This window comes from Rhipicephalus microplus, chromosome X (genome assembly GCF_043290135.1).
Source record: "Rhipicephalus microplus isolate Deutch F79 chromosome X, USDA_Rmic, whole genome shotgun sequence".
Classification (NCBI taxonomy): Eukaryota; Metazoa; Arthropoda; class Arachnida; order Ixodida; family Ixodidae; genus Rhipicephalus; species Rhipicephalus microplus.
In genome coordinates this window covers 387,086,954-387,114,230 of record NC_134710.1, presented here as the reverse complement: position 1 = coordinate 387,114,230, position 27,277 = coordinate 387,086,954, and the positions used below count along the sequence as shown (strand labels likewise).

The 27,277-nt window shown below is 42.2% G+C and overlaps 1 protein-coding gene across 1 annotated transcript in view; it reads left to right on the top strand.

Annotated features, from left to right (window-relative positions):
- The first annotated feature begins 7,711 nt into the window (after positions 1–7,711).
- The window catches only part of LOC142777336 (luciferin 4-monooxygenase-like), an 81,072-nt gene continuing 61,506 nt past the window's right edge, over positions 7,712–27,277 (top strand). The window contains exons 1-3 of the mRNA XM_075881637.1: positions 7,712–7,936; positions 23,719–23,926; positions 25,885–25,991. Of these exons, the coding sequence (XP_075737752.1) occupies positions 7,802–7,936; positions 23,719–23,926; positions 25,885–25,991 (450 nt within the window). The 5' untranslated portion in view covers positions 7,712–7,801. The remainder of the gene's footprint in view (positions 7,937–23,718; positions 23,927–25,884; positions 25,992–27,277) is intronic.

Here is a 27,277-nt window from a genome sequence, read left to right as displayed (position 1 = left end):
GTCCAACCGTTATTATCTGGCAAAAGCAAGCGTCCCAAACTAGCACTCGTAAAATTTTATGGCAAGTGCCTACTATGGCCAAGATTTTGGACGCAGTTTACATCAGCAGTCCACAACAACAGCGAGTTAAGCACAGCTGACAAGTTCAACTACTTGAGAAGTTTTGTTACTGAAGCAGCCACGTCGGCCATCGGGATTACAAGCTACCGAAGAAAGCTATATAGATGCTATTGAAATTTTAAAGAAGCGTTTCGGAGATGAAGACACCATTGTGCAGGACCATTTTTAGGTTTGCTGGATCTAAAGCTGGTATCGTCGTCTGCAGACGTTCGTCAGCTGAGGCAACTGTACGACAAGTTACGGGTTCATATTCGAAGCCTGAAGGCGCTTGGCACGAATTGAAAAACTTATTGCTCCATGCTTTGGGAAATCCTACTAAAAGTTCTGCCGACGGATATGGTGCTGTGTACGGACGAGATGCACTAGGCATCATCATCGGCTGCATGCTCTTCGAATACCAAAACAATTCAAACCGTGTAATGGTTCCAAAAGATAACGATCTTGGAATGCTCCTGGAATTCTTCGACCTTCAACTCACTTATCGTGAAGCTGTTGCTAAACAAGACGTAACAAAAACTCTCCACGCCCCAGGTAATGAAGAACTAAATTCCAGTCATTCTCGTGACGTGTCCACTGCAGCTGCTCTACAAACCTGAACGAAAATTCCAAAACACTGCCTGTTCTGCTGGTCTGAAAAGCATTCTGCCGAAGTCTGTTATGCGAAGGATATCGACTTCTCAAACAAAAAAGAGATCCTCATCAAAGCAGGACGATGCTTTTTGTCCAAAAGCATGGCCGCATTGGAAAAGATTGCAGAAACCAATTAAAATTTGGCAAGTGCGCGAGAAGGCACGCAACATGAGTTTGCGCATCCGAGAGACAACAAAAACGCAAGATGATTTCGACATCGCTCAATCTAGTGTTCAAGCGGTCAAAGTCAATCGTAATGCTGAAGAGTCTGACAACCACCATGATGGGCGCCAAATCATCTGGTCACAAAGTCTTTTTTGATGGCGGAAGTCAGCGTAGCTTCATTATGATCAAAGCCTACGAAAGACTTGGCTGCGAACTAATCACACAGTAAAAGTGGACCGTCGGTGTGTTGGGGGGCGATAACTCACATAAAACCACAAAGAAAGTACGTCTATCGATTCCCCTGCAAACCAGAAGTTTCCTATTTCAATGGAGGCGTTGATGGTGGACACGATGTGTACTGAATGCATTCCGGTACTAGAAGAAAACGTTTTAGGAGAAATGAACAAGATGCACTTAGATACGTGTGCTCTCTCTTTACAAGGAGTAGAAAACAAACAGATTGCTGTTCTTATTGGATCAGACTATTATTGGGATCTAGAAACTGGTACCTTGAAGCCTCTGTACAAAAACTTGAAAGCTGTCAAGACGGAACTGAGATGGACTGTACAAGGACCATTGTCTATTGGAGCCGATGTTATACAGTGTGCCAGTATTGCAGTCCTACGATCCACGGTGACCGAGCAAGGTATCTCGAAACTTTTGACTCATTTCTGGTATCTTAAAAACATCGGTATCGAGAACAAATGTAAATGAACGACGGTCCCTAATCAGTGCTGGCAAAGTTTGAGAACAAGGTTGATAAGAAATACAATCGATATGAAGCGGCGCTACCATGGAAGGAAAGGGTTGATCTGGGTGAAAACTACGCAGTTGCTCTCAAACGTGTACAAAGTTTATGAATAAGCTAAACAAGAACAGTGAGCTCTTAAAACAATACGAAGAAACTGTTAGAATGTACCTCCCAGAAGGATCTGCTGAAAAAGTGCCTACAAGAGAAGGCCAACCACTTGGACCACGCTATTATATGGCACACCGAGCAGTCATACGTGAGAACCGATTTATTACGAAAGTATAGATCGTGTTAGACGCTTTGTCTCACGAATCTGGGATGAAGTCCTTAAACGACAATCTAGAAGCCGGTCCAGATCTAAATCCCGACGTAGTGACGCTACTGTTTCGTTTCCGACGCTTCAAGGTAGCGATGAATGCTAACGTTGAGAAGGCGCACCTACGAATTGGCCTGCGAAAACTCTACAGAGATGCGCTTCGCTTCCTTTGGTTTAATACTTCACCTCAAGTAGGCAGCCCACTGCCTGAAATAGATAGCAGAATGACTAGAGTGCCCTTTAGAGCTACTTCAAGTCCTTTCCTATTGACTGCTACCTTGAAGCACCACTTCAGGTCCAAAAAAAATTGCTATACTACGACGGCCGGCTATTACAAGACTCCAAATACATGGATGAACTTCTCATTGGCACTGACACCATTGAACAAAGCATTCAAAAGCATAAAGAGATAATTGAAATCTTCAAAGGTGATTTGATGAGCATTCGCAAATGGGCCAACAAAAACCCCGTTGTATCTGCCGTCTTCGACCAGAAATCACTTCTCCCGAAAAATTACTTTGCTCACATTAGGTACCTCTGAAAGTCCTGAGACATTATTGGAACAAACAGGCCGATACCTTTTCGTTTAGGCGGCAGGATATCCTACAGGTTATAGAGGAGCATCGAATTACCTAACGCTTTGTGCTGTGGGCTATTGCAAGGATCTATGACCCTTTGGGGTTTCTGTCACCCATTCTAGTAAGGGCGGAGATTTTCCTACAAGATATCTGGAGGGAAAACCTCGGCTGAAATGACACCATTCCAATGAAGCTATTAGGTATCTAGAAAAAGTGAGGCAAAGAGGTAGCCATGCTACATGAGCTCAATATTTCATGGTTCCTCGCAGCGGGCAGCGAAGACGCTTCTCAAAAGGCAGAACTGCACATCGTATCGGACGCAAGTGAGTCAGCATACAGTGCTGCAGCGTACCTTCGTACCGTCGACTCAATTTGTACCGTCCACACTCATACTAATAATTGCAAACGCCAGAGTTGCGTCGTTAAAAACGGTCACCTTGGCGAGGCTGGAATTGATGTCAGCTTTGCTTGCAGCCCGCTTATATGCCTACGTCATCAATAACTGTGACCTGGACATTGGTGAAGTAACATTTTGGTCCAATTATCAGATTAACCTATATTGGCTTGACAAGGAACCCGTTGCCTGGTAGGCATTTCCACGAGACACGACACAGGAGATCAGAAACTTGACAGAATATTCTCGATAGCAATTTTGTCTCGGGAAAGTAAACTTTGCAGATTTGGTCACTCGAAGTTTGACTCTATACAAACTTTCACAATTTTGGTGGTATGGGCCTGGATGGCTTGCCTCGTCTCATACATTCTGTCTGGAATTCAGAGAAAAACTTGACCTCGAAAACTCTAGGCAGTTGCGACAGGTACAGAAAACAATATCCATGCTTTAACATGAGAACATCGGTGCCAGAGCTGTTTGATGAAGAACAATTCAGCAGCCTCCGAAAGCTTGTAAGAGCAACGGCATGGGTTTTCCTTAATGCTAAAAAGTTCAAGAAAGAAAGTGATAGGTTCGATCAGCTGTCTGCTGAAGAAATTTAACAGGCGGAGTGCTACTTGATTCGTGTACAACAGCTCACTGTGGTAACCAAGGCAACTGCGTCACAAACTAAAATACAATTTCTTCCCAAAGACCAGTTGAACAATTAAGATTCTTCCTTGACCACAACTGGCTGCTTTGGTTACAAGGATAAGCTCTGATGACGGATGACTGATACTGTTCTCGCAATCCAATCCTCCTACTGAAAGACTCTCACTTGGTATGCCCCAGGATCGTTGTAATTAAACCCCTGCGTTTCTTGTAAGTGGAGTGAATTTCGCGGGTCCACTATACATCAAAGGGCATCACCATGACCACTCTTACATCGCTATTTTTTGTTGTGCTGTAACACGAGCTGTTCACTTGGAACATGTTGAATATTTGACGACGGCAAACTTCTTTTGCGCACTTCGGAGATTCGTATCACATCGAGCTCTCTGTCACACGATGTTTGATTGATTGATATGTGGCGTTTAACGTCCCAAAACCACTATATGATTATGAGAGACGCCGTAGTGGAGGGCTCCGGAAATTTAGACCACCTGGGGTTTTTTAACGTGCACCCAAATCTGAGCACACGGGCCTACAACATTTCCGCCTCCATCGGAAATGCAGCCGCCGGGATTCAAACCCGCACCCTGCGGGTCAGCGGCCGAGTACCTTAGCCACTAGACCACCGCGGCGGGGCTGTCACACGATGTACAGCGATAATAGAGAGTTATAATGTACCGGGCTTACCGTGATGCCGGGTGTACCATGATACCGGAATCGAAGTGCGCATGCGCAGATACGTTCGTTACGCGTACCACTTACCGCACACGCGGTATTTTTCAGATTTAAGGTAGCGTAGGTGCACGTAGTGTACGTAAACATGGCGGCACTCTCGGATGCCCGCTTCGAAGTGATTTTGGCATAGTTGTTGAAAGATTTAGCTTGTTCGCAGCAAACGACTGTATAAAATGGCTTCGCTTACTTTCAAGTAGCTTCGATGACCGAATATTACGGATAAGTTGGCGTAGTTTTTGAGATAGCTTCCCATTTTGAACGCGCCTAGGCCTAACTACAAGATCAAGTTAAACAAATCGGCAACGTAGATGCTTTCACGTTTTGTACGTGGTTCTTATTTATTTACTTTTATTATCACAAAAATAAACTTCTAACAATGCTTCGCGCGGTGGCATAGGCGAACATTCTCATTTTTTTCATTTTCACTGTTTAACTCATTATCCATCTAATAGGTTGCGCCACCATCCCACTTGGGGGCACGTAAACCACGTAAGCACTATTTCGCTAAACTATAAGACGCTGCCCACAATGAACGTTTGCTGCACGGTAGCGCCCATCCCTTAACCTACGCTTTCACGCTAGCGCTAAACTATAACTGTCCAATGCCCGAGCATTCGTCAAAATGTCCGAAGATCTATAGAAGCTTTGTCGAACAATTAGGCACCCCGATGTACTCGCATTTTTCTCTTCCTCGAATATTCAGTGAAAATTCATTTGCCCGTGTGTTCCTTGGTGGGGTGGGTTTTACGAGACACTCGTACGTTCTGTGAAGACCTGCTTGAAGAAGATGATTGGTCGAAGTCTGGTCAATTAGAAAGAGTTGGTTACTTTACTAACGAAAGTGGAAGCAGTAATAAATTCTCGGCCTTCAGCATATGTGTACAATGACGTAGATAGGCCATACCCCCAATCTCCAGCAGATATTCTTGCTGGTAGAAGACTGACAACGCTAGCACCTTACGACCTCAATATGAACACTTTGACGACGAACAATCAACTGAAGAAGCTTTGGAGCAAGAGAGAAGAGAATTTGCAAACTTTCTGGCCTCGTTGGTTAAAGGAGCCTCAATGAACTCGGGAACTCCACATTCAACGAAGCAAAGAAATTACATATTGAAGAAAGGCAATGTAGTTCTACCCGTAGAAAAACAGCGTCTAAGGCAAATGTGGTGCTTAGTTCCCATAGAAGAACTGCTCGGTGGACGGGACGGCATCATGAGGACTTGCTCTCTATGCTTGCCTGACGGCACTGTGGTAAAGCGTCCTGCACAGCTACTGTAGCCATTTCAAGTCGCCCAGCGTCATCTGTCAGTGCGGGAGACTGTTGTGACTTCCTTTTTTTTTCATTTCTCGCAGCAGAAAAGCAGCCATCATCATTATTGAGCCTCCTCACTAGCTGGCGCTTGGCCTTGTGGTAGCGCCGGCTCACCCCTTTCTTATCCTTTCTTCTTGAGTTCCATTGAAGTCTTTTATCTAGCAAGACGTGTTCTTTACTCAATGTGAGCTGCGCCGGAGTAGTAAGGCTTCGAGGTCCAGCAACAGGTACATAAAAGGAAAGTCGACTGAGACAGTGTTATTAACACCGTGGAAACAACGAAAATAAATTAAGAAATAAAATTATTACCTATGAGTATTTTTATTGACCTAACAAAAGCTTTCAATCTCGTAAATCAAGACATATTGCTGCAGAAACTTGACAAGTATGACATTCGTGGAGCACCATTAAGCCTGATCAGCTGGTATCTCACAAACCGGCCACAGTGCAGTTTTGAACCAAAAGACATTATCCCAAAAGACAACTAACAGAGGAATTCTCCAGGGTTCCGATTTAGGCCCCTTTTTTTCCTAGCATACATAAATTATATGCCCGACTATGACTCAGAAGACTGCATTTTATACGCGGATGATAGCAATATGTTTCCCATAGCTGAAACGGAGACTGAGCTTTACATAAAAGGTAACGATGTCCTGATAAAGCTACCTAACTGGCTCCATACTAATCACCCTCCGGCAAACACAACAAAAAGTAACTATATAGTATTAACTGCAAAAAAGTCGACTAATGAACACTACATTGTTGAATTTCAATAGCCTTCCCTTGCAACAAGTTACTCACATGAAGTTTCTCTGTCTATCTCGACAGTAAGTTACACTGACAAACACATACATGAAACAGCACTATCTATGAGAAGATACCAATATTGTATAAACTGCGTTACATTTTGTCCTTTGCACACCCTTCGCACACTCTATATCAGTTTCATACATTCACACATTACATATGCCGTTACAATATACGGACTCACATACCCCACCACTTAATTGCCACTTATCGCGGCACAGAACACAGCGATTCGAGGTATTTTCTTTCTAAAACGAACCGATTCAATTACATTCGCAAACTCGTTACCTAACATTCTTCCGGTGGAAAGATGCATCGATGACCTTGTTCGTGTATTGCTGTATAAAATCATGCATAAAATTTACTGTGCCCATCCGTAAAAATTAGTTATCTAAACACCCTATACCCGATACGATCAGTCACCTCCAGTACTTTAACCATTCAGAAGTCTCGCATCAATTATAGATCATTTACATTCACACATACCGCACCACATGTTTAGAACAAACTACCAGCAGACCTAACAAAACGCCAGTCGTTTACCTGTTGTGAAGTTCCCTTACATTGGTACATATTATTTTCACTTGTTTGAATTCTACCCCCATTTTATGCCCGTCATACTAGTTTCTCGCACACTCTAGCGTTTGTATTACTGAATACGACATAAGGGTCTCATTCACAACTCCTCTGCGAGTTGCGGGGCCCTGCCTTTATAACAAAACTGATATACATATCTCCTTGTGAATTATAAATGAATTGAATTGAATGTGCCATTAGTAGAAGTTCTATGCACGAACTTTGTTAGGTCTGGGCCTTCACGTCACGACCATAGCGTTTCGTGAGAAACCTATAATCATTCCAGGCAAGCCGTTTAACAACATGGCTTATTTCATAAAATCTACGTATACATTCATTATATATAGCTACTCAGCCATATTATTTGTGCACTTTCTGTCTCAATGAGCGCTACACCCTTATGATGGCAGTCTTGTAGTAACCTTCGTATACTATGCCCTACGACGAACAACTTGAACTGAATCTGCAAGACAATGACATGATAATAAGCGGTTAGAACGCAAATGACACAGAGCTTGATAATATCTGCTATATTATTCAACCTCGTTATTGTGCTGCTGCATGACTGCGTCCCCCAAATTTGGCACATTTGGTCTAATTCACGCTATTTATTCTATCTCCTCTATCATTTCACAGAGTTTCCACGTGCCCGTCTTCTGCCAAGATCACTCCTTTTGCCGTGGAAGGCCAGTAATACTAGTCACCTTTGTCACAAACCCTTTGGTCTCATAACCCACTCGCGCTGGGAAACTGAGAAGAAAGTATGACTTCGACCGTATCGACTTTCATTGAAGACAACGTGGTTAAAACGCGTGTGATCGGTGCCACCATTCCAGACGTCGACTTTGCAACCTTCTTCAGCGAAGTCTGGCAGAAACACGCAGATCAGAAGGCGCTGGTAAGCGAGTTACTTTCATAATTTAGGGCGTTTTCGTCATCATTACACACAATGGCCAAAAAACAATCTAAATTCTTTATGAATGCAGTAGATTTGCATATAACCACCTTGTCAATATTAACGCTTAATTATGCTCCGCATATATGATAAAATATACCAACTATATGAAGGAGTCGCAACTGCACGCGTTGCTTGTACAAATATTGAGCGCAGTGTTAGGTAGACAGCGATAGCGCGTGGCCAACCTCCCTGGAAAGTTTTACAGTGACGCTGAAGTAGCACATTTTCTAGTGATTAGGGTAAGATTTTGTGGTTCCTGTGAGTGCGCACCACCTCCTCTTGCTTGATCTTTCCCTTTAGGTTTGCCCTGTTGGGATATCAGCTTCGAATGCAATAAGTGTCGCTACGGCTTGACAAACACTTTTTGAAATTTTCTTCGCTAAACCTAAGTAAGTGGAAAAAGGGAGCTTATCATAAAGGATGATGAGGGTGAAAACAAGCAATATGAAATAATGCATGCTCATAGGAATGCCAAACTTTCTCCCTATAACTTGAAAATATGCCACGATTGGCCTTCCTACACAAACTTGCACTAAACTTGGCCATGTGCTCGCAAGGTGTAGCCCACGCATGCTGAGCGTAATAGCAGAGCAAAGAAAAAAATCCGCCCATCTCCACGAAGGGAATCATATACGAGTAGGTGAATCTTTGGACATCGTATTAGCCAGTACTGAGCGTCACCTCTTGTAATGTACATTGAGTGACGTTTATAAAGTGTATAACTATATGTAAATTTATTTCGCCGTCCTGTGGTTTTAGGCAATTCAAAGAGGATATAGGAAATCGCTGGAGGGGAGAATATGCCTAGCCTGTGAATTCAAGAACCGGCCATTTTGCCGGTTGAATGATACCGTTTTTATAGTTAATTAGTCGGGGCATATAATAGTCCTCGTGCGCATTTGTCTCACAGGTTTCTTCGAGAAGCCTCAACATCTAGGGACATTTTAGTATAGAATAACTCGTGAACGTTTCGCTCGATAGCTCCCTTTCGGCGGGAACATTAATCTCTTGCCATATATTATGGCTACGTCTACGTTGAAATTTATTGTAAATTTGTGTGTGTGTGTGTGTGTGTGTGTCACATACGTTTCGACTAAGGGAAACCAGCACAGAATTTTATGCAGACATGGAGCGCCACTTTGTCAAGCGTGGCCGGAAACATTCGGACGTAAAAACAAATACTAGCGTGAACCGTGTCTTCATGCGCAATGACCGGACGACGAAATAAACACTTCGAAATCGGCGTCATTCCCAAGTAACGCAGAATGTTATCCCATCGTTTAATGAAAACGGACAGATGTCAGTCAGCAACGCTGCCTAAAAGCGCTTTACGTCCTGTTTTTTGATCACATGATTACGTTGCTTGTAACATTCAGGACGATATGGGAACGTCCGGGATCACAATTTGAACATTAAGGCAATGCTTTCGCAACACACCAGCAACGTAATGTCAACATACCAGCAACGTGATGTCAGCATAACAGCAACATGATGTCAACATTGCTGTATGACGTGTTGACTTTCACGTGGCGTGCACGAAAATTTATACTAACGTGTGTGCATTATTAATAAAATGCTTGTTTACTTTTTACGAGAACCGCCCCGATGCTTTAGGCTAGAAAAAAAGCTCTGGTATGGTGTGAAAAAGTGCATTATTATTGTCTTTGCACAAAAACTGTTCCCTAACAGCTCTTTATCAAGGCATCGGTACATGCATAAACAAGTGGTGTTGGAACAGCCCAGCTATAAAAATGTCAAAACAGACTTTTGCATGTCGGTAAGACTAAAGAACATGCCAAAGGGCCTGAATGCCGTATGAAAAAAAAAGAAGACAATTATTCGCGAAGATTACTTACTTCTTATTCATTTTTTGTTGTCAGAGAGAAAGATATGAATGGGAGTGTTACAAAACACATTTTAAGCATTCAGTAATAAATGTAAACAAGGCACGTTGCAAGTTTCTTTCATTCTATGTCGACTGTTGGGTCATAAAAAACAAATACAGGTGTAAAATGAAAACACAACTTATTCATACAATCTTAGAAAAAGTTTGACGAAAAAAGCTTTTATCTATAGTATATACAATATCACAGGGAAAACGAAAAGGCAAGGAAGACACTGGCGAAACTGTTAAGTGCTAAATACATAGGATGACAAAAATGCGATAGACAGCCATTGCCTTGTCGGTAATTTTCCAACAGTGATGCCTGCATTGTCTGAAATAATGGTTGCCACTGCTGTTGACTGTCTATGCCATGATTTCATGAACAGAGACATTATAGCAGCGTTGAAAAACTGGCACAGCCCACTCAGATAAAGCTTGAAAATTTTGATGGAGTTTAAAAGGCTCAAAACAAACTTATTTTTAGCTAAACAGAAAAACCTGCCGGTATCTGTGTAGGAAAACATGTTGCACATCAAAAAAAGCTCATCAGTTTGAAAGCAACTGAACTTAATAATTACTGCCTGACATGCATACGGTAAAAAGCGGCTCTATAATTGTGGCCGATTGATTAGATAAAAAATACGCCTTTGAAAGTTAAAGTAGCCTATACCTGGTCAGAAAAAGCGAAACGCGATCAATAGAGCATCTGCTTAGTGTAATTCACGCAAAACAGTGACCTGCCAGCCACAACCAAGCGAGAAATATATATAACGAAACGAATACACAAGGCATGCAACTATTTTCTGTTCAGTTGATTACCAAGTTGTTGTCATTTTGTCCATTGGGCCATAAATGAATGAACAGCCTTGTCAACACCATTCTTGTTCATACAGTCCAGATTTTATTAGTTTGTATCTAGAGGAAAGCTCAAGTTATCTTTAGATTGCTATGCGCTGCTCTGCACAACTGTCTAGTGTTTTTCATTTAAGCATTTCTAGTATAGTGTTTGCCAATAATTTTTGCTTTTCAACTTCTTTGGATATGAAAAGTATGCAGCTTCCAACTTGATACACTGTAGCGAGTGGTTCTGCGCATCTTTGGAAAAGTGGCAAAGTACACTCGCTTGTTTGCGGAAGTCATTAGGAAGGAAGTTGATTTTTCGAAGGTATTCAGAACGAGTATTTTGACCGAGTACCGATTTCTGACAAAAATATAACGTCATAAATGTCAACTATGGATAAATATATAATCATACTTCTGGCCACAGGAACAGCAGCAGGCACAGGAAATGCAATATTTTAGAGTATAATGACAAATGGACACCAACATGCATCACCATCAGAGAAGCAACTAACTGCCATACCGCCAAAACAGTTCACATGCCTAGTAGAGTTCACATATGCAAACTTAGCAGCATATAGAAGTTGCCAGTTTTTACTCGCGAATTTGCCATTGTGGTTGAACTAGAGTGAACAAGCTCGCCAGGTCAGGGTACGCCGAAGATGGGTACACTGTCGACGATGTCGGCAAACAGCAATTGAAGGGTGATGGCTGTGACGACCGTGGAACAAGCCATGATGTGAGGCAATCAGTTGGATATCAGGGCCTGCATAATGAAGAGCAAGTGATTAGACCCATCTTAGTGCTTCTCAAGCAAATAAAATAATTATTTGGGAACACTTCTTTAGAAAATGCAGAGAATCGGCTGACAAAATCTGTCTGCAACATCTTATGAAAGATGTGCCAGGAATGACAGAAAGCTATGTAACAATCCAGCAATGAAAAAACACAGCAGTGAGGAAACATAAATAGTGTAGACATGAAATTTGTGGAGCTTTATTTTGAGCTGAATCATTGGCTCCTTACTCATTTATGATGGCAAAGTATCAACACTTTGAGCATATTCACGGTCTTATTTCAGTTCTTCAGCTCAAACATATTCAGTCTGCCTAGTTATTTTTAGGGTGGCAATGTTCACTGAGTTAATATAAATGTTGCACAAAAAATTGTAAGTAGTTTTAAATTGCCATATATTATGGTGCTTACCAAACAGATGGCATTCACAGCGTAGTATTCCTTTCTGTCACTCCTGATAAGCTGCATTGGTGGCAAAGTAAGATGAAATTCTGCTGCTCATTTTCTTCTTCTGGCACGTGCATATGTTCCTGAAACAAAATAAAAAAATTCATCCAAAACATCAAAATCAAATTATCAGCACGTTTTTTGGTGCACCATGGTATGAAGAAGAGTTATAACTAAGCAGCAGACTTAAGAACGTTCCAAAAGGCAGGCCAGTTCATGAATAAATTATAGACTCGTACTTAACACAGCGAAATATAGCAAAAACCATGTACACGTTTCGCAAAATATGCAGGGGGCATCTTCAGTATACCCTGGCACCAAATCAGCGGAGGTTACACAGTTTGCTGCTTGTCTCGTATGTCGCTTAGCATGCGGCCGCGGTCGTTGTCGCACGACAACTTGTCTTACTAATGAATCACGACTCGAGAAAAATTCTCTTGCCCCACTTTTGTTCCCGAGCTAGCGTTGTCTCATTACTGAAGTCGAAGGCATGTCCCATTGTCGAGCAGTGTTCGACGAGTTTTGTCTTATATTGCGTGGCATGGGTGGCTTTTGCAATGTATGCTTTTTCCTGCTTCAGCCCTGTTGGTCTCTTCCTGCCTATTTCACTCATCCTTGTGGTGACGGATACATAACTGATCAGTGCTTGCAGTCATATAGATGGAAAACGTGGTTGGTGAATTGTAACGAATTCATTATCCAAGCAGGTATAACAATGACACCCAGAAGCACATGCAAAAGGGAACAAGAAGTAGGCTGTGAGAAAACACAAAACCCAATGTTTATGTCTTTTCCGTAAGGTTTTCTCGGCTATCTTCGATAGCACTACGCCCACTGGGAATGAAGCAATTTTGAAGCCCCATTGTACCTTGGTAAACGTGCTCTGTAAGCTCAAAGACAGCACCCCTGCGAATGATCACAACAGGGTTATTTACAGGTTTCTGTGCGGTGCTTGCAACACCACTTTTATCAGAAAACTGGCAGAAAGTGGTCAATGAATTTTGAATGAACATAAAGGGGACATCACAAAAGCCGCCCATTCTCAGACAAGCTCGTCAAACCCTGCTTGAAAATGGGGCATGCCTTCGACTTCCATAATTGGACGACGCTGGCTCGAGAACAAAATAAAGGGAAGAGAAAGCTTTTCGAGTCGTAATTAGACTGTCGTGCCCCGTCATCGTGCAACAACAATCACGGCCTTCATACGGATGAGTAAACACATATGAGACAATCAGTGAACTTGGTCACCTCCACACATTTGGTGCCACTGCACACTGAGGATGCCACACTCATAGGAGGAGAAATGTTTGTGTAGTTTTTGTTTAAATTTTGTGCAAAGTCGGAGTATATATTATAATCACTAAGGAGCAGAGCTTTATTTCCAGGTTACTTTGATATATGTTCAAATATGTCCAGAGAAAAATATATTCAAACAAAAACAAATATTTATAGACTTGCTTTCTATCTTTGCGTACATAATTCCCTCCTGAGGCAAAATAAACATTGCTACTCAGCATTCATGCCATGTGTTGACTACTGATAATCTACCATCCCATAAAATGCTATTGTCAGTCTGCTATTTTTTGGAAATTGTTATCTATGGGTCTCTTCTATTTGGCTACACCACCTGTGTTAATTCAAGAAGTGCAACAGTTGACCACAAAATGTTTGGTTAGTAGTTAGCTCAACGAGTGCTGCTCACTCTATCAGATTGCTCCTTCTAAATTTAAAGCATCAAAACAAACTTGATCAAATTTCACGCATTTGCCCTAAGTAAAATTTCCGAATTTTTTCAAGAATAGCACCAGCTTGGATTTTTCGCTTCACACTTTATCGCATAAGATTAAAAAATTATATACTTCCTCATCATGGAGACACTGTATCAGTGGCTTCGCAGAGGCATTCCCTTGAATATCGTGTTAAGCTGCAAATTCACAACTAAACATGGCTAGCTCAGGTACGCCTAACCTTCATTATAATGGTATAACTTGTGTTAGCAACATTTTGCCTCGTGCAACGCAACAGCATACCTGCATTTCACGACATTTCGCTTACAATATACCATCTCACTCAAATTACTCTAATATGCATCACTTGATAATGCCTATGTCAGAGCTTAAAGCATACTGAACAAAAAGAGGAAAAAAAGAACGAAAGCATCAAAATTGCACTTCAGAACAGCTTCCGCTCCAATAAAGTATTTACTTCCAGCGTTTCTGAAGATGTACCGGTATTTTTGAAACATTGCTAGCAGGCCACAGCTGCACACCACTCTTTGTGAGGCTGCACCTTGATGAACATTATGTCTGACGTCCCTGCTGTATATGTAAGCTTCCTGTTCTGTACTTCCCTTTTTCCACCTTTGGTTTACATCGTACACTCTTCTTTCAACAGAAGTGCTAAGATGGCCCCCTTTTCGAGGCTTTACTCTCCAGTCGGTAGCATTACTCACTGCCTCTGCATGTCATATTCGCTCTAGAAACCCTACAGGGGGAATTTAGTGAGTTGAGAGACACGAGGGATAGCTGTCGAGGTTTGTACACTCGTTTTAGGAAATAGTAATTGTCACCTCTTGTACTTAATCATGTGGCCACTAGATGTGGCAGTTTGTAAATCAACACCAGAGCAGATGACACGTGCTCTGGCATTCCTTTTAACAGAGTTTTTTAACCCCTCTGAACATATACCGCGGGTGTTTTGTATGGTTCGCTTGATACTTATGTCACTACATACAGAAGCTACAACGAAAACTATATTTTACTACTCCCTGGCTATCATTGCACAAAGCACCTTTTTTATGCCTTGGAGTGAGCAAAAAAAATGATGATTTCATAGTCATATTTGGTGGAAAGAATTGGGCAGCCAAAACATCACTAGCCTCATGCATCGCTAAACAGATGTATCGGTTGCAACTTTCTTTTTCTTCCTCACATAGCTACTTGAAACCTTCAAGAATATAAATGGGTATCGGGGTGACATCGGTCATCATGTGGTGCAAGCGTGCTGAGCAGACAGAGGAAAAGATCGGGTCAAGCAGCGCAACATTCGTACTTAGAGGGCGGTCTCACACTTACATACACGAGTGCAGTGCTCAGATTTAGTGAAATATATGAAAGTCGATTCTTTCAGCTATAAGATGAGTTCCCCTCGCACCGCAAATAAATCATAAGACAGATGCAAATTGTACCCGTGGAACTTTGAACAACAAATCTAGTGATATCATATTCACTTAGATTTCTAATCCAAAAAGTAGGTATTTAATTTGATGTGCCTTAGGTAGTATTCAATTCACTGTGAAAAGTTAATATTATTCGTGCGCTCTTACAAAATGAACAGCACAATACACATGGTGGGAAAAATTTAGAAGACTTATCAAGCGCGAAAACCACCTGATGCTGTCTACACAAATACTTAATAAAATCATTGGTGGACATCACAGATAACCAAAATTTTTTGAAATAATGACGTCATCACGTGACATTGACGCTTGGTCTAAATTGGGCAGATCCCCGAGAAACTGACAAACCACATAAGGTGCAGAAAGCTATTGGCGTGAGAATACAGTCGACCAAGGAGGAGAAAGTGATGGCTGCTTAGGCGTTCAAATCCTCTAAGACAAACGCATGTGGGATCTTGGGAGTCTTATTGGGACAGACATTTCGCACCACACCTGCGCACCTACTGGGATTTGTCTTATCGGGAGGGAAATTTGGCACCACACCGGCGCACTTACTGGGCTTTCACGAATTCGACGGTAGACCTGCAAGAATCTGATCAGTTTGTGCACATGGTACTGCAGATATTTTCATCCCAGTTTTAAAACAGCAGCACAGTGGTGTGGTATACGAAGTGATCACACGGAACGATTGCTTCCTTAGTGCTACCTAAGGGAGTACTCATAGCACTAGCATGTGATATGTGCATGTGAACTCATGTGCAGTCTTTTTTTTTCAAGGTTCAAATTTTTTTGCTTCAAACTTGAAATTGCCTCCCCCCTCCCACCAGGTTTGTGGTTTTACGAACTTGAGTGTCTGGACAACACGCTAGCTGACTGGGACACTTGGCTTAGCGAGTGGAAGCTGCAAAACCAGTACGGGAATTGTATTTGTCATTTGAGAGGTGCAGGGGAATAGGCGGCTCACACTTTGGGGCTGCACCCAGTGAGCACTCGACGAAGTTCATTCGAGAAATACGCTCGAGTGCGTCTACGTTGTCTGCGAACGTCTCATTTGATAGGTGTCTACGGTGGCCGATGCTGAGAGTAAATGCATTATGTCCCGCTTTTGTCAGTGAAGGCCGGGTGCCTAGAAAGTAAGATATACCATGACCTACATGAGCGAACAAATTATTTTCCAAAGCTTAGCTTTGCTAGAGGTAAATGGTTACCGTCTTGTCTATTTCGTGCAGTTCAAGCTTTATTTCTGTTATCTCCCTGCTAGACCAGTCACTGCAGCAAATATTACGCTAGCAAACAAATTTTTTTATCAAAAAGCTGACATACTGAAAATATTGTTTCCAAACTTCAGAAGGCGTCATGAAAGTTGAAGTTTGTTTTCCTGCGCGTGGCTGGGAATGCTATAGAGATCACACAACCATCCACACTTTTTGCGGCAGTCAGGAAAATATGGCTCATTACCTCACAGTTTACATTATAGTTACTGTGCACATGCAAGTTCGTTTTCCACCAACTTGACCGCAAACTATCCACAAACTTGTCAATGGGCCCCTTTACAGTCAGAAAGCGCCTCCATAGAGGTCACCGAAATCAAAACTGGGGGTCCGTAGCCTCTGTAGTTATCCGCCACGCACTGGTAAAAAAACCTCGCGGGCTCAGTATTTTTAACAATTATTTGCAGACGATTCAAGCTACCTCTCTGTTAGCAACTGCCGCCACATAGTGCGACGTTTATCGAGGTCGCTTGACCTTGTGACCTCCCCTCCTATCCCAAGAAAAAAAAAACGTGAAGCACGTCATGTCACCACCCCTTCGCATGTGCCGGCTAGTCTCTCAAAATGCTCCAATGTTATACTACCCTTCAACCACTGCTACGTGGAACCCACACTGCCAAACATTCCTCACTACTCCGCGAAGGAGAGACCACCAGGTAATGTCGTACACGTCTACAAGAAGGCAAAGTCAAGTTGTCTGTGTACTTAAGAAACGCTTCTGCAGTCCCCTGGCTAGAAAGGCGAGCAGCCAAGCAGGTCCTGGCATCCTCGTCACAGTTGCCGAACCACTTGGTCAGGAATGTGGCCAGGTAATGTCCTACAAGTCTACAAGAAGGCAAGGTCAAGTTGTTTGTGTACTTCAGAAACGCTTCTGCAGTCCCCTGTCTAGAAAGGCGAGCAGCCAAGCAGGTCCTGGAATTCTCGGCACAGTTGCCAAACCACTTGGTCAGGAATGTGGCATGCTTTGTTCCCTTCTTTCTTTCTGTCGCTCTGTTTCTTTCTGTGTTTTTTTTCAGTAAAGTCTTGGGATTACATTGTGCATTGGGGATATAGCGACTAAATTTACCCCATTGGATAGACACTGAAGTCTGGAATCAGCAGCAATAACCCATACGTGTTTCGGTGACAGAGTCGTGTTTAGTGGCATCACTTTTGACAAACGTTAGAACTGACACGAGACAACTTCATGGTTCCTTTTACAGATGACGCCACAACCAAAAAATGTTTGCAATACTTATTATTTGCAGAAAATCTTTTGAGTTAGGTGCTTCTATGCAAAATTAGTGTGCAATGGTAATTACAAGACATGACATAGTGCTGCTAATGTGCGATGTTGGTGAATTAGCAATAAAAGAAAAAAGTAAATTTGCACAAACCTATCGAGCAGAAAAGTGAGCTAAATTCACTCGGTCTTACATTATTCTAATTACCTTTTGACAATTTTCTCTGCATTGAAAAGCTTGCTGCTTTAATATTGAAAATTTTAGATTTTCATCTTGTATAGTTTTTCCGCCTCTTCGGTAATTCCTGATCAAGTGGATCCATAAATTTGTGATTTCAAGCAGTTATTATTCATGAGCCATTCGGCAGAACGCAAAACAACTTCGCTTAAACAATAGGTACGTTGTAGCCTGGAAACCCAATCAATATTGTTGCTCTATTCAAAAAAAGAAAAAAAAAGGTTATTCACTCATAAACATACATTATTCTGCCCATTTTTATTGAAATACTTTTTGATTGCTTTACTGGATACATCTCTTCAAAGAAATAATGCATAATACTTTATGAAGAGGCTCAGTAAATTTAATTTGGTTACGTTGAACAGTTTTGCCATACTTCTAGTGACAAGAGGCTAGTAGAGCAAAAGCACTGGTCTTTGCCTGCAATCTTTTGAGTGCTGTGCGAAACCGCTTCAGACTAGGCGACAATACTAGCTGTCATTAGAAACTGGAGAATGTAAGCTTTCGAATGCAATACAATTCCCATCTATAGGCTGTGCGTAGAACAATAGTTACTAAAATTCAGAACTGGTTCAAGTCATGCTGTTGGGCTATTTGCCACATGCTTACTTACTTTTATAAAGATGCATATCCCCGAGTAAGAAAACTGAGGACAGAACAGAACAGAAATGGTTTCACTCGCAACTAACTTTATTCTCGGAAAATCTGCGAAATATGTAAACTTATAAAACCATGCGCACACACATTGTCTCACATGCTAGTAAAAAACACGCAATAAGATTGACAACAAAAGAATTACAAAAAAGGCGCAAAGTGAAAATAAAGATTCTAAAAATAAAATTCCTCTCCACGCAAAGCGACAGATGTAATACTAATATTCGTATCTCTCTTGGTGTATGCCGGTACCAAAATAAGTACACGAAGTTGAAACGTTTCCATGTGTGCTAGTAGATGTTTCAGCGATTATGTTCTCCATGTTTTGTCTACGTTCGCTGTTAAACATGGGCTTGATGTCTATATACAACGTTGATACAAGGTGATTATTCGATTGTTGCTGCCACGTTAATACCATCACGTTAGGGCAACGTGATAAATTGAATGTTGTTGCCTCCTCATTAAAAACAACCCTTTAGGACAACGTGATTATTTGAATCTTGCGGCAACATTAAAAACACTGTGTTATGGCAACGTAATGCTATAAACGTCCGTGCAATGTTAAATTTTACCGTCTAACGTTCCCTCACATTCGTTACACTCAAACTTTATTGACTCAACGTTCTGCGTTACCTGGGTCCTTGTGTTCACAGATGCCATAACCACAAATAGCACTTATCAAAAGGAACATATAATCTAGACCATGTATATTTCGAACCCTCCGATGTTTATTTCTACCAATGCACATAAGCTCGTGCTCTAAAAAAGATCACGAGTATTTTAAATAAAACTTGCCTTGAAAACGTTCAAGAAAGTACATGAAAACCTAAGTAGGTTGCGTAAGAACCACACTTTATATCACACATGCCGTATATAGTCATTTGTAACACGACCACGATTTTAACATGAGGGGTGACATTTTATCACGTCTAGAAAGAAAAGAAAACTGAAATTTGTTATTCGGTTTGAGAAGGTCAGCTTTTGTAGCAAAAATCTAAAAAAAAGCTCAATTCACATTTTAGTAAACATGGTAATATAGCTGAGAGGTTACAAGACGATGAGTTCTAGAAAAACAGTGATGATCTACGTATATCCCATTACTGTGTACACAATGCATGTCAATTACAGAACTACCACGAAGCCAATTACCACCAGATTGTTCAAAGGCATTTTTTAAGTATAAGGCTTAGACAACGGCCGACCGCAACCTTGCAAATAGTCTGCAGACGATGACAAGTCGGCTTCGTTAAAACACAACCACTGTGACATGTTTGCATTTCCGATAATACAACAAATATCGACCTTACACTGGCCTTTCATGTGACGCTTGTCCTAGACAATAATTTCACGATTCGCCGTCAGCTTCAAAAAGTTAATAAGGGAACAGCGATACGAGCATTTTTTCGTTCAGGTTAGCTGTTGAACACTCTGTGAAAGAACGCGGGTAGCAAAACAGCTGCTGTATTATATATAGTGCTAGAGCTGCGACAATTCAAAATACGCGAATTATATGTTCTCGCTCAAAACAACTGTCACTGGGCCAAATTATTTCTCACTGCTACCTGAGAAACTATTATTTTACTTAAAATTGTGAACATAGAGCAAACTGCACACTACGTCCAGCTTTGCAAGCGCTATTTGAACACACTTGCGTATATGTTTACGCCGTACAATGTTTGGGAATGCGTCGAAAGGTCACACTGTTTCTTCCACGTCATATACGAACTTCATAACGGACAGCGCCCGTCCACTTGACAACATCGTCTCCCGAAGGTATCTGACCGCGAGCACCACATAGCTTAAAGCTTAGCGGAGCATATTCACTGGCATCACTGCTCACCTGCTGCGTCACAGTTTTCAGCGAAGAGTCCAAATATTTTCGGGTTTTTCGCGTTCCAAAGTACTTACAACCCGACTCACATCGGACTAAGCGGAGGTAGGGGAGTGTCGCATGATTTTGACCTTGCGTTTCAGCACACGCAATGTGTACGAGGGCACGCTTAAACATGCTCGTACTACAACTCGTGGCGCCTCTGTCCTGCTAGCTGGTTCTGAGCCAGCTCGCCAGGGCGACGCTTCGTGTAAGTTTAGGTGCGCCACATGGGCAGCCCTGGCTAGCCATTGCAGTGGTTGCATACCATGGCCACAGCGGAAAACAAGCTTAGATTCTGAGAAGTTTCGCCCCTAAAAGTAGGCGAGCTTCCCATTATGACGTACCAATTGTTTATATGCTATTCATAGCTGTTACTACAAGGTCGGGCTTGCACAGTTCTGGAGGCTACGGGTAGCGTATTCTATAGAATATCAGCCGTCGACACGTTTCAACGAGCTGCAACTAACGCCAGCGCAGCCAAGCCTAGGGCTTGGTATGTTTGTTACAGTTACTCATAGATAGAGCGCTGGTTGATTTCACTCGAAACTTTTGTTTCACTTCTGTCAGGCCGGCAGGTCAACTACACTTAACTGGGCACGTCTGCTTTTGACATATTTTACTCATGTTTGTCTTCTCACGTCCCCTTGAAATTCATTGCTGATTGCTTACGGCAATAAACGATTCTGTGCGACAGCTCACGCTCCTTTTGAGTTTTAAACCACAGCTGCCATTCTAAAAAAATCATATATTGTGAAATCATAGCAAACACATATTAAGCACATTTTGGACTTACTCTAATTCTGAAGCATTTCTTAACGAACTTCAGCAACCTTGAGTGCATCTGTCTATATATCTAGCCGCCTATGACTCTGTGCTCTCCATAGTGTGCGTAAACGAGGTTTATACGTAAATTTGCATTGCCTAACATGACCGTATGAGGAACGTTGTTGACTGGTAATATAATGCAACTTATGAGAAATTTGTCATGAATGGTGTGGTTGGTACATCACGGCGGTAGTGCGCTGCTGCGACTGTTTCCTTAAGACGATACTTTCAAAAAGTAACATGATGAGACATTTCTGCATGAGCCACACAACTGACCGGTGTCAATATGAAAATCATGACGAGCAAGCCATGCACAACATGATATATATGCTACGTCATGGCGCGTTCGTGGCCATATCGTGAGCTTTATATACACCAAATTTGATCTTGCTGGAGGTGACTGCCTCACGAACGCAAATGACAATTGGTAGGATGGGAATCAAGACATGCAATCTCTAACCTGACTTGCACGCCACGCTCACTGTACGCTCACGACCACTTTGGTATCTTTAATACACTAAATTTTTTAATGATCAATTGATGTGTCTGTACGACCAACATAAATGACGGATCGTAAAACAAATGACAAGTAACCTAAAAATTATGACATGACATGTACAATATTCCTTTCTTCCAATGTTGCAATGTTCATGGCGCGCTCGCACCTGTTTCGCTATCGCTTTATATACACAAAAATTAACATTACGTGACTTCACTGTATGACCAACATAAATAACTGGTGATAATAATGAAAATAACGACATGAATAACATGTATAACGTGATTTGCCTACCATGCTGATGATGTGCTCAAGGTCTCTTCGAAAGTTTGAGATACACCCAAAATAATAATGCGTGATGCGACTGCGTCACAAACATAAATGACAGATTTTTACATGTAAATAAAGACATCCATGTTATGTACAACATGACTTGCTCCTTGCTGTTTGCTTCGCCATACATCGAATCTGGCTTTCATTCTGCAAACGTTCACATACATTCTGAACGTGTGTTGACTCCGATTTCTCATTACAATATTTTTTTTAACCGCCAGGTGCGATATAGAAAAAGAAAGCTGCGGAAACTGCCGCACGCAATGGCTGATTGCCGAAAGCGTGAGGTAACCAGTATCAGAAACGTACGTAACCAAGAGCAATACGCGGCGGAAATAGACCTGTCAAGCGGATGCATTTGTCATGCCGGTCAGGCAAAACCGCAAGTCTCTTACTGACCTGAGTTCCACATATCATTGGCTGCAGCAAACATGCCACGCCCAACGCGTGGCTCTAGTGTCAGTCGAAGCAGGTCGAGGCCCCTCGTTGGGGTGTTCGAGTCAAGCGCGAAAAAAGTGTAATTTTTTTACTAAGCACAGCGTTTTGTGTGTGTGTGTTCCTTCCAGATGTATTAGCTTCCTGGGCTTCATCTGTATTGGGGACAATCTATAGGCAAAGTTTTCATATGCCTAATATTCGAAATTTCGTATTAACAGATATACTATACGTGTTTTCATAAAATGATGCGAGATTATTGGATGTGAGCAGTACGTGTCATATGAGAATTTTAGTTAACACCAAGTATGAAATTAACTTTTGTTGAAATGCAATCGCAAATGTTGGGAAGCGATAAAGCATCTTAATGCCTAATCACGTGGGTACTATGCATGTCCGCAAAAATATGCTTGCCCTCATTTATGCTTTCCGTCTGTTTGTTTTTGGGCTGCACATTTGGTATTATAAAAAACCAATTATCATCAAAATATTTGAGAATGATAACACTTGGGATTTTACTTCATCAAAGATGGCTACATTATGAGGTACGCCGTAGTCAAGGGCCCTAGGTATATCCACTATTTGGTGTTGATTCACGTGGACTGACAACACAATGTGCAGACGCCTCTACCATTTCACCTCTACCGAAATACGACTCAAATGGCTAAAGTCCAACTCGTGTCTTTCGAGTCAGCCGCCAAGCACCCTAATCACTTATCTACCATGGCGGCCGATCACAGAAGTCGTTCAACGACTTTGGAGACGTTCTCAAGATATGTTAGTCACGGCAAAGATGTTCAGATCCATGCATAAAGGACATATATGCGTGAACACTATTTTTTTTCGAAATCGCTGAGCTCTCAAGGGAAAAAAAAGAGGCTTTGTCTCTGCTGCAACTAACCTTTCGTTTTTATTACATGATTTGATTGATTTGGGGGGTTTAACGTCCAAAAACCACCATATGATTATGAGAAACGCCGCTTTGGAGGGCTCCAGAAATTTCGACCGCCTGGGGTACTTTAACGTGCACCCAAATCTCAGCACAGGGGCCTACAACATCTCCGCCTCCATCGGAAATGCAGCCGCCACAGCCGGGATTCGATCCCACAACCTGCGGGTCAGCAGCCGAGTACTTTAACCACTAGACGACCGCGGCGGGGCTGGTTTCTATTACACACGTGCACAATTCTAAATCTACAGCATACACACTGCTCTATCTATTTGCAGGTAGACGTCAGGATGGGGATGCAGTACACTTTCGGCGAACTGTTGGATGCCAGCCGCCGTGTAGCTACTGGCCTTCAAAAGTTTCGGCTACGACAGGGAGACGTTGTCGCAATCCATTGCGTTAACAGCTGCGAGCTAATAGTCGCCTTATGCGGCACATTCTTTGCTGGTGGCGTTGCCAGTTTCATCAAGCCAAGTCTCAATGAAGGTATGTTACACTGCTTCGGCAGGCCAATTGCTTAGAAGAGGTTGCGTGCTCATGCATACGCACATTTCGGTCTCCTTTGCTTCATTTATTTCATTGACACTTAGGGAAGTAGTTCCGCAATCTCGCTTAATGATAGAGCGAAGAAAATCGAAAATCGAAATATAGATCAAGATATAGAACAGCTGAGATTCTATCCTGAAAAAGAAAATCGCTTTATAAAATGGAGTTTCCTTCTGTTGATCACGCATTCTAATAAGGAACAAAATGCAACACAATTGACGGTTACTTTGCAATATTTCGCTTTAGTGTAAAGTCACACTATTTTACTGCAGAAACGGGCCGTACATGATAGAAATGCCTCCCGGTCCTTCCTCCTACTTTTTCCTCCTCCTCTTCCTGTGTCTCACATGAGGGCGAAAACATGAATGCTTCACCCTTTATCTAAATAATGCTTTGCCCCTAAAACTAATTACCCTCATTCTTATTGGCCTTGAATTTCGGTGCCTATTAGGTGAAAATTTCACTGTTAAGAATTTTTGGCTATTGCCAAATTTTTCCGTACAAACTCCTATAGTGGTAACATTCTTACGCTACCATAAGCAGAATGCTGAGTGGGTGCTGTGAAATGCTTGCGATGGCGAGCCGAGAAGGATGGAGGCTCGACGAGCGTCTCTTCACTGCGCCCCTCGTAAAGATCAAGGGAACACGCACGGTTGGGGGAGCAGGGGTAAGCAGGTATGTTAGTTTTACCATCACAAAACCACCATACTAATATGAGAGACACCGTAGTGGAGGGCTCCAGAAGTTTCGGCCACCAGAGATTCTTTACCATGCACCTAGACGAGCAGATGGGCCTACCGCATCGGCCTACTGCAGCCGGGGTAAGCATACTTTTTTCCGGTCTGTTCCGCCGTAGCTATATACGCACGCATACACCACCCGATAAGCACTTACGTGACTCACGCAATCTCTGATTTATGTAATCTACGGCGGGTACAAGAAAATTGCATGTCGAGATGTTTGATCAATTCATGTGAGTATGTGCTGCTGCTTCTCCAGCACAAAAGACGTGGAAAAGTCGCATGCTTTGAAGGCACGTTACTCAGTGAAACAAGCCCAACAAAGCGTTCGCTACTGTCTCTTGGCGGTCTCCGCCTCTTCACCACACCATCATTCCTCGTGTGGGTGAAACGTGGTTGTAGAGTTGCGTATGTTCGCGTTTGTGCGCACGTGACTTCGTGCACGCAAATTAATTTGGTTGGGTACGGTTTGCTGCAGCTTACAGGGCCTGTAGAAATGCGAACCCCACTTCTGGTAGTTGTTTATTACCTTAATATAGCTGATTGATATGTGGGGTCTAACGTCCCAAAACCACCATATAATTATGAGAGATGCCGTAGTGGAGGGCTCCGGAAATTTCAACCCCCCGGGGTTCTTTAACGTGCACCTAAATGTGAGCACACGGACCTACAACAGCTCCACCTACATCAAAATTGCAGCCGCCGCAGCCGGGATTCAATCCCATGACCTGCGGGTCAGCAGTCGAGTACTACATTACTATAGTTGTGAATGCTTAGCTTTCTCGGGTGAAACTGGAACATTTATTTATTGTTCATTTATTTATGTTTTGATTTTCCTGTTAATTAGCACCCACAGCGCCGACTCCTATACGTACATAGCATTTGTTTCTGCAGAAGATGTTTCCTTCCCCTATTTGTGGACCGCAGTGCCTTCGGGGCAATACAAAGAGTCATAAACATGGTTTCGTTCCTTTATTATTCCGCCTTTTGCCACGTCAATTTGATAAGAAATTTTATATGAGTCTTTTTTTCTTTTTTTTGCATAGAAAGAGTAGGCGTAACACCAACTGATCGATCTATAGTGTTTGAAACTGTATCATAACACCTTTACACCATTGTCTTTTTTATTCACCTTTGTCTCTGTTCTTTATTTTTTAGGAGAAATTCGCAGCGAGTTAATGCAATGCCAACCAAAATTTGTTGTCACTGACATCGAAACCATGAAGAAAGTGAAAGCTGCTTGTGAATTCCTTTCATCAGTGGAGGTAACAAAGTCTGCTCCCTGTTTTTCAAGAGCAAACGTTAACAGGATAGGCTCCATTTATTCATGGAAACAGAAGGAAAAGTTGCTTTCATGAGCACTTAGTTGTTCGGCAATGACACCGAAGCTAATATTATTTGGATAAGTGCAATAGCCTATCTGATTGCCGTATGAATGAGTGTCTTTTTTTTCTCATACAAGTAAAGTTCTAGTGCGCGTGTAATGCGGGGTCACAAGTATTTACTAAGCCACTCACTGATTGCATAAACACTCAGCTCTTTCCCTCGTCAACCTAAAAGGAGGAATGTACTTTTGCACAATATAAAAGGTAGCTGCAGACTCAGCTTGAATACGCAGAAAAAGTAGGAATAATCATCGATTTCATCTTGTTTTACAACTCCATGACGGCAACATTCACAAAGTTGGTGGTTTACGTGAACGCAGGAAAACTGAGGCTATGTCTTGATGGGGATAAATACACATGTAAATAAACTTTATGCGGCTAAGTTACCTATTTACAACAGTTAGAGTAATTTCCATGGGCTGTTTTATTCTAGGAAGCCTACGATATCACTAATACAGAGCTGTTTCATAAATAGCCGTCCTCACAATGTCTGGTATGCTTCTGGCAATGAAATATTGGTTTCGGCTATAAATAGTCTACACGCCCACTTGAGATCTACAGATTGTTTATGGAGTACTCCGATTACGAGTACGTGTAATAAATTACTGCTCTTTGTTTTCTTTTTCTCGTGTATGATCTTTTCGGCCGACCTAAAACTAGACCAAATGAGTGAAACCAGATAAACACAATTTCGGAGCTGACAGATCCATGAAACTTTTCATCGCAGTTTAACAAATAGGGAATATAGTTGGCGTTAAGCTTTACATTGAGAAGTCACCATGCTCTGGTACTCTTATTTCCACCATGCTCCGGTACTCTTATCGACACAATTGATACTGAAACTGGTGTAGTGGGAAAGAATTCATATTATGCGCAAAATGCAGTGTATATTTAGCTATACCACGCATAGTTGATTGCTCCAATTTGACTAATGTACAAGGCTATGCGGAAAATTCTCCGCTTGGAGTGGGGTTGGGAGGTACCGCGGGGAGGGAGGGTTACAGCCGTTCTTTTTACTCACGATCAGAACCTAATGCAAAAACGACACGCTTGGTAGGAAGCTGAAGGGGAGGGTGGGGGACAGTGCGCCGTTTTTCCAGAGCGCATTTTGGGGTACTTTAAGTCTGTTGAGTCGCTACGACACGCCAAAGGCATCGCAAAATTTC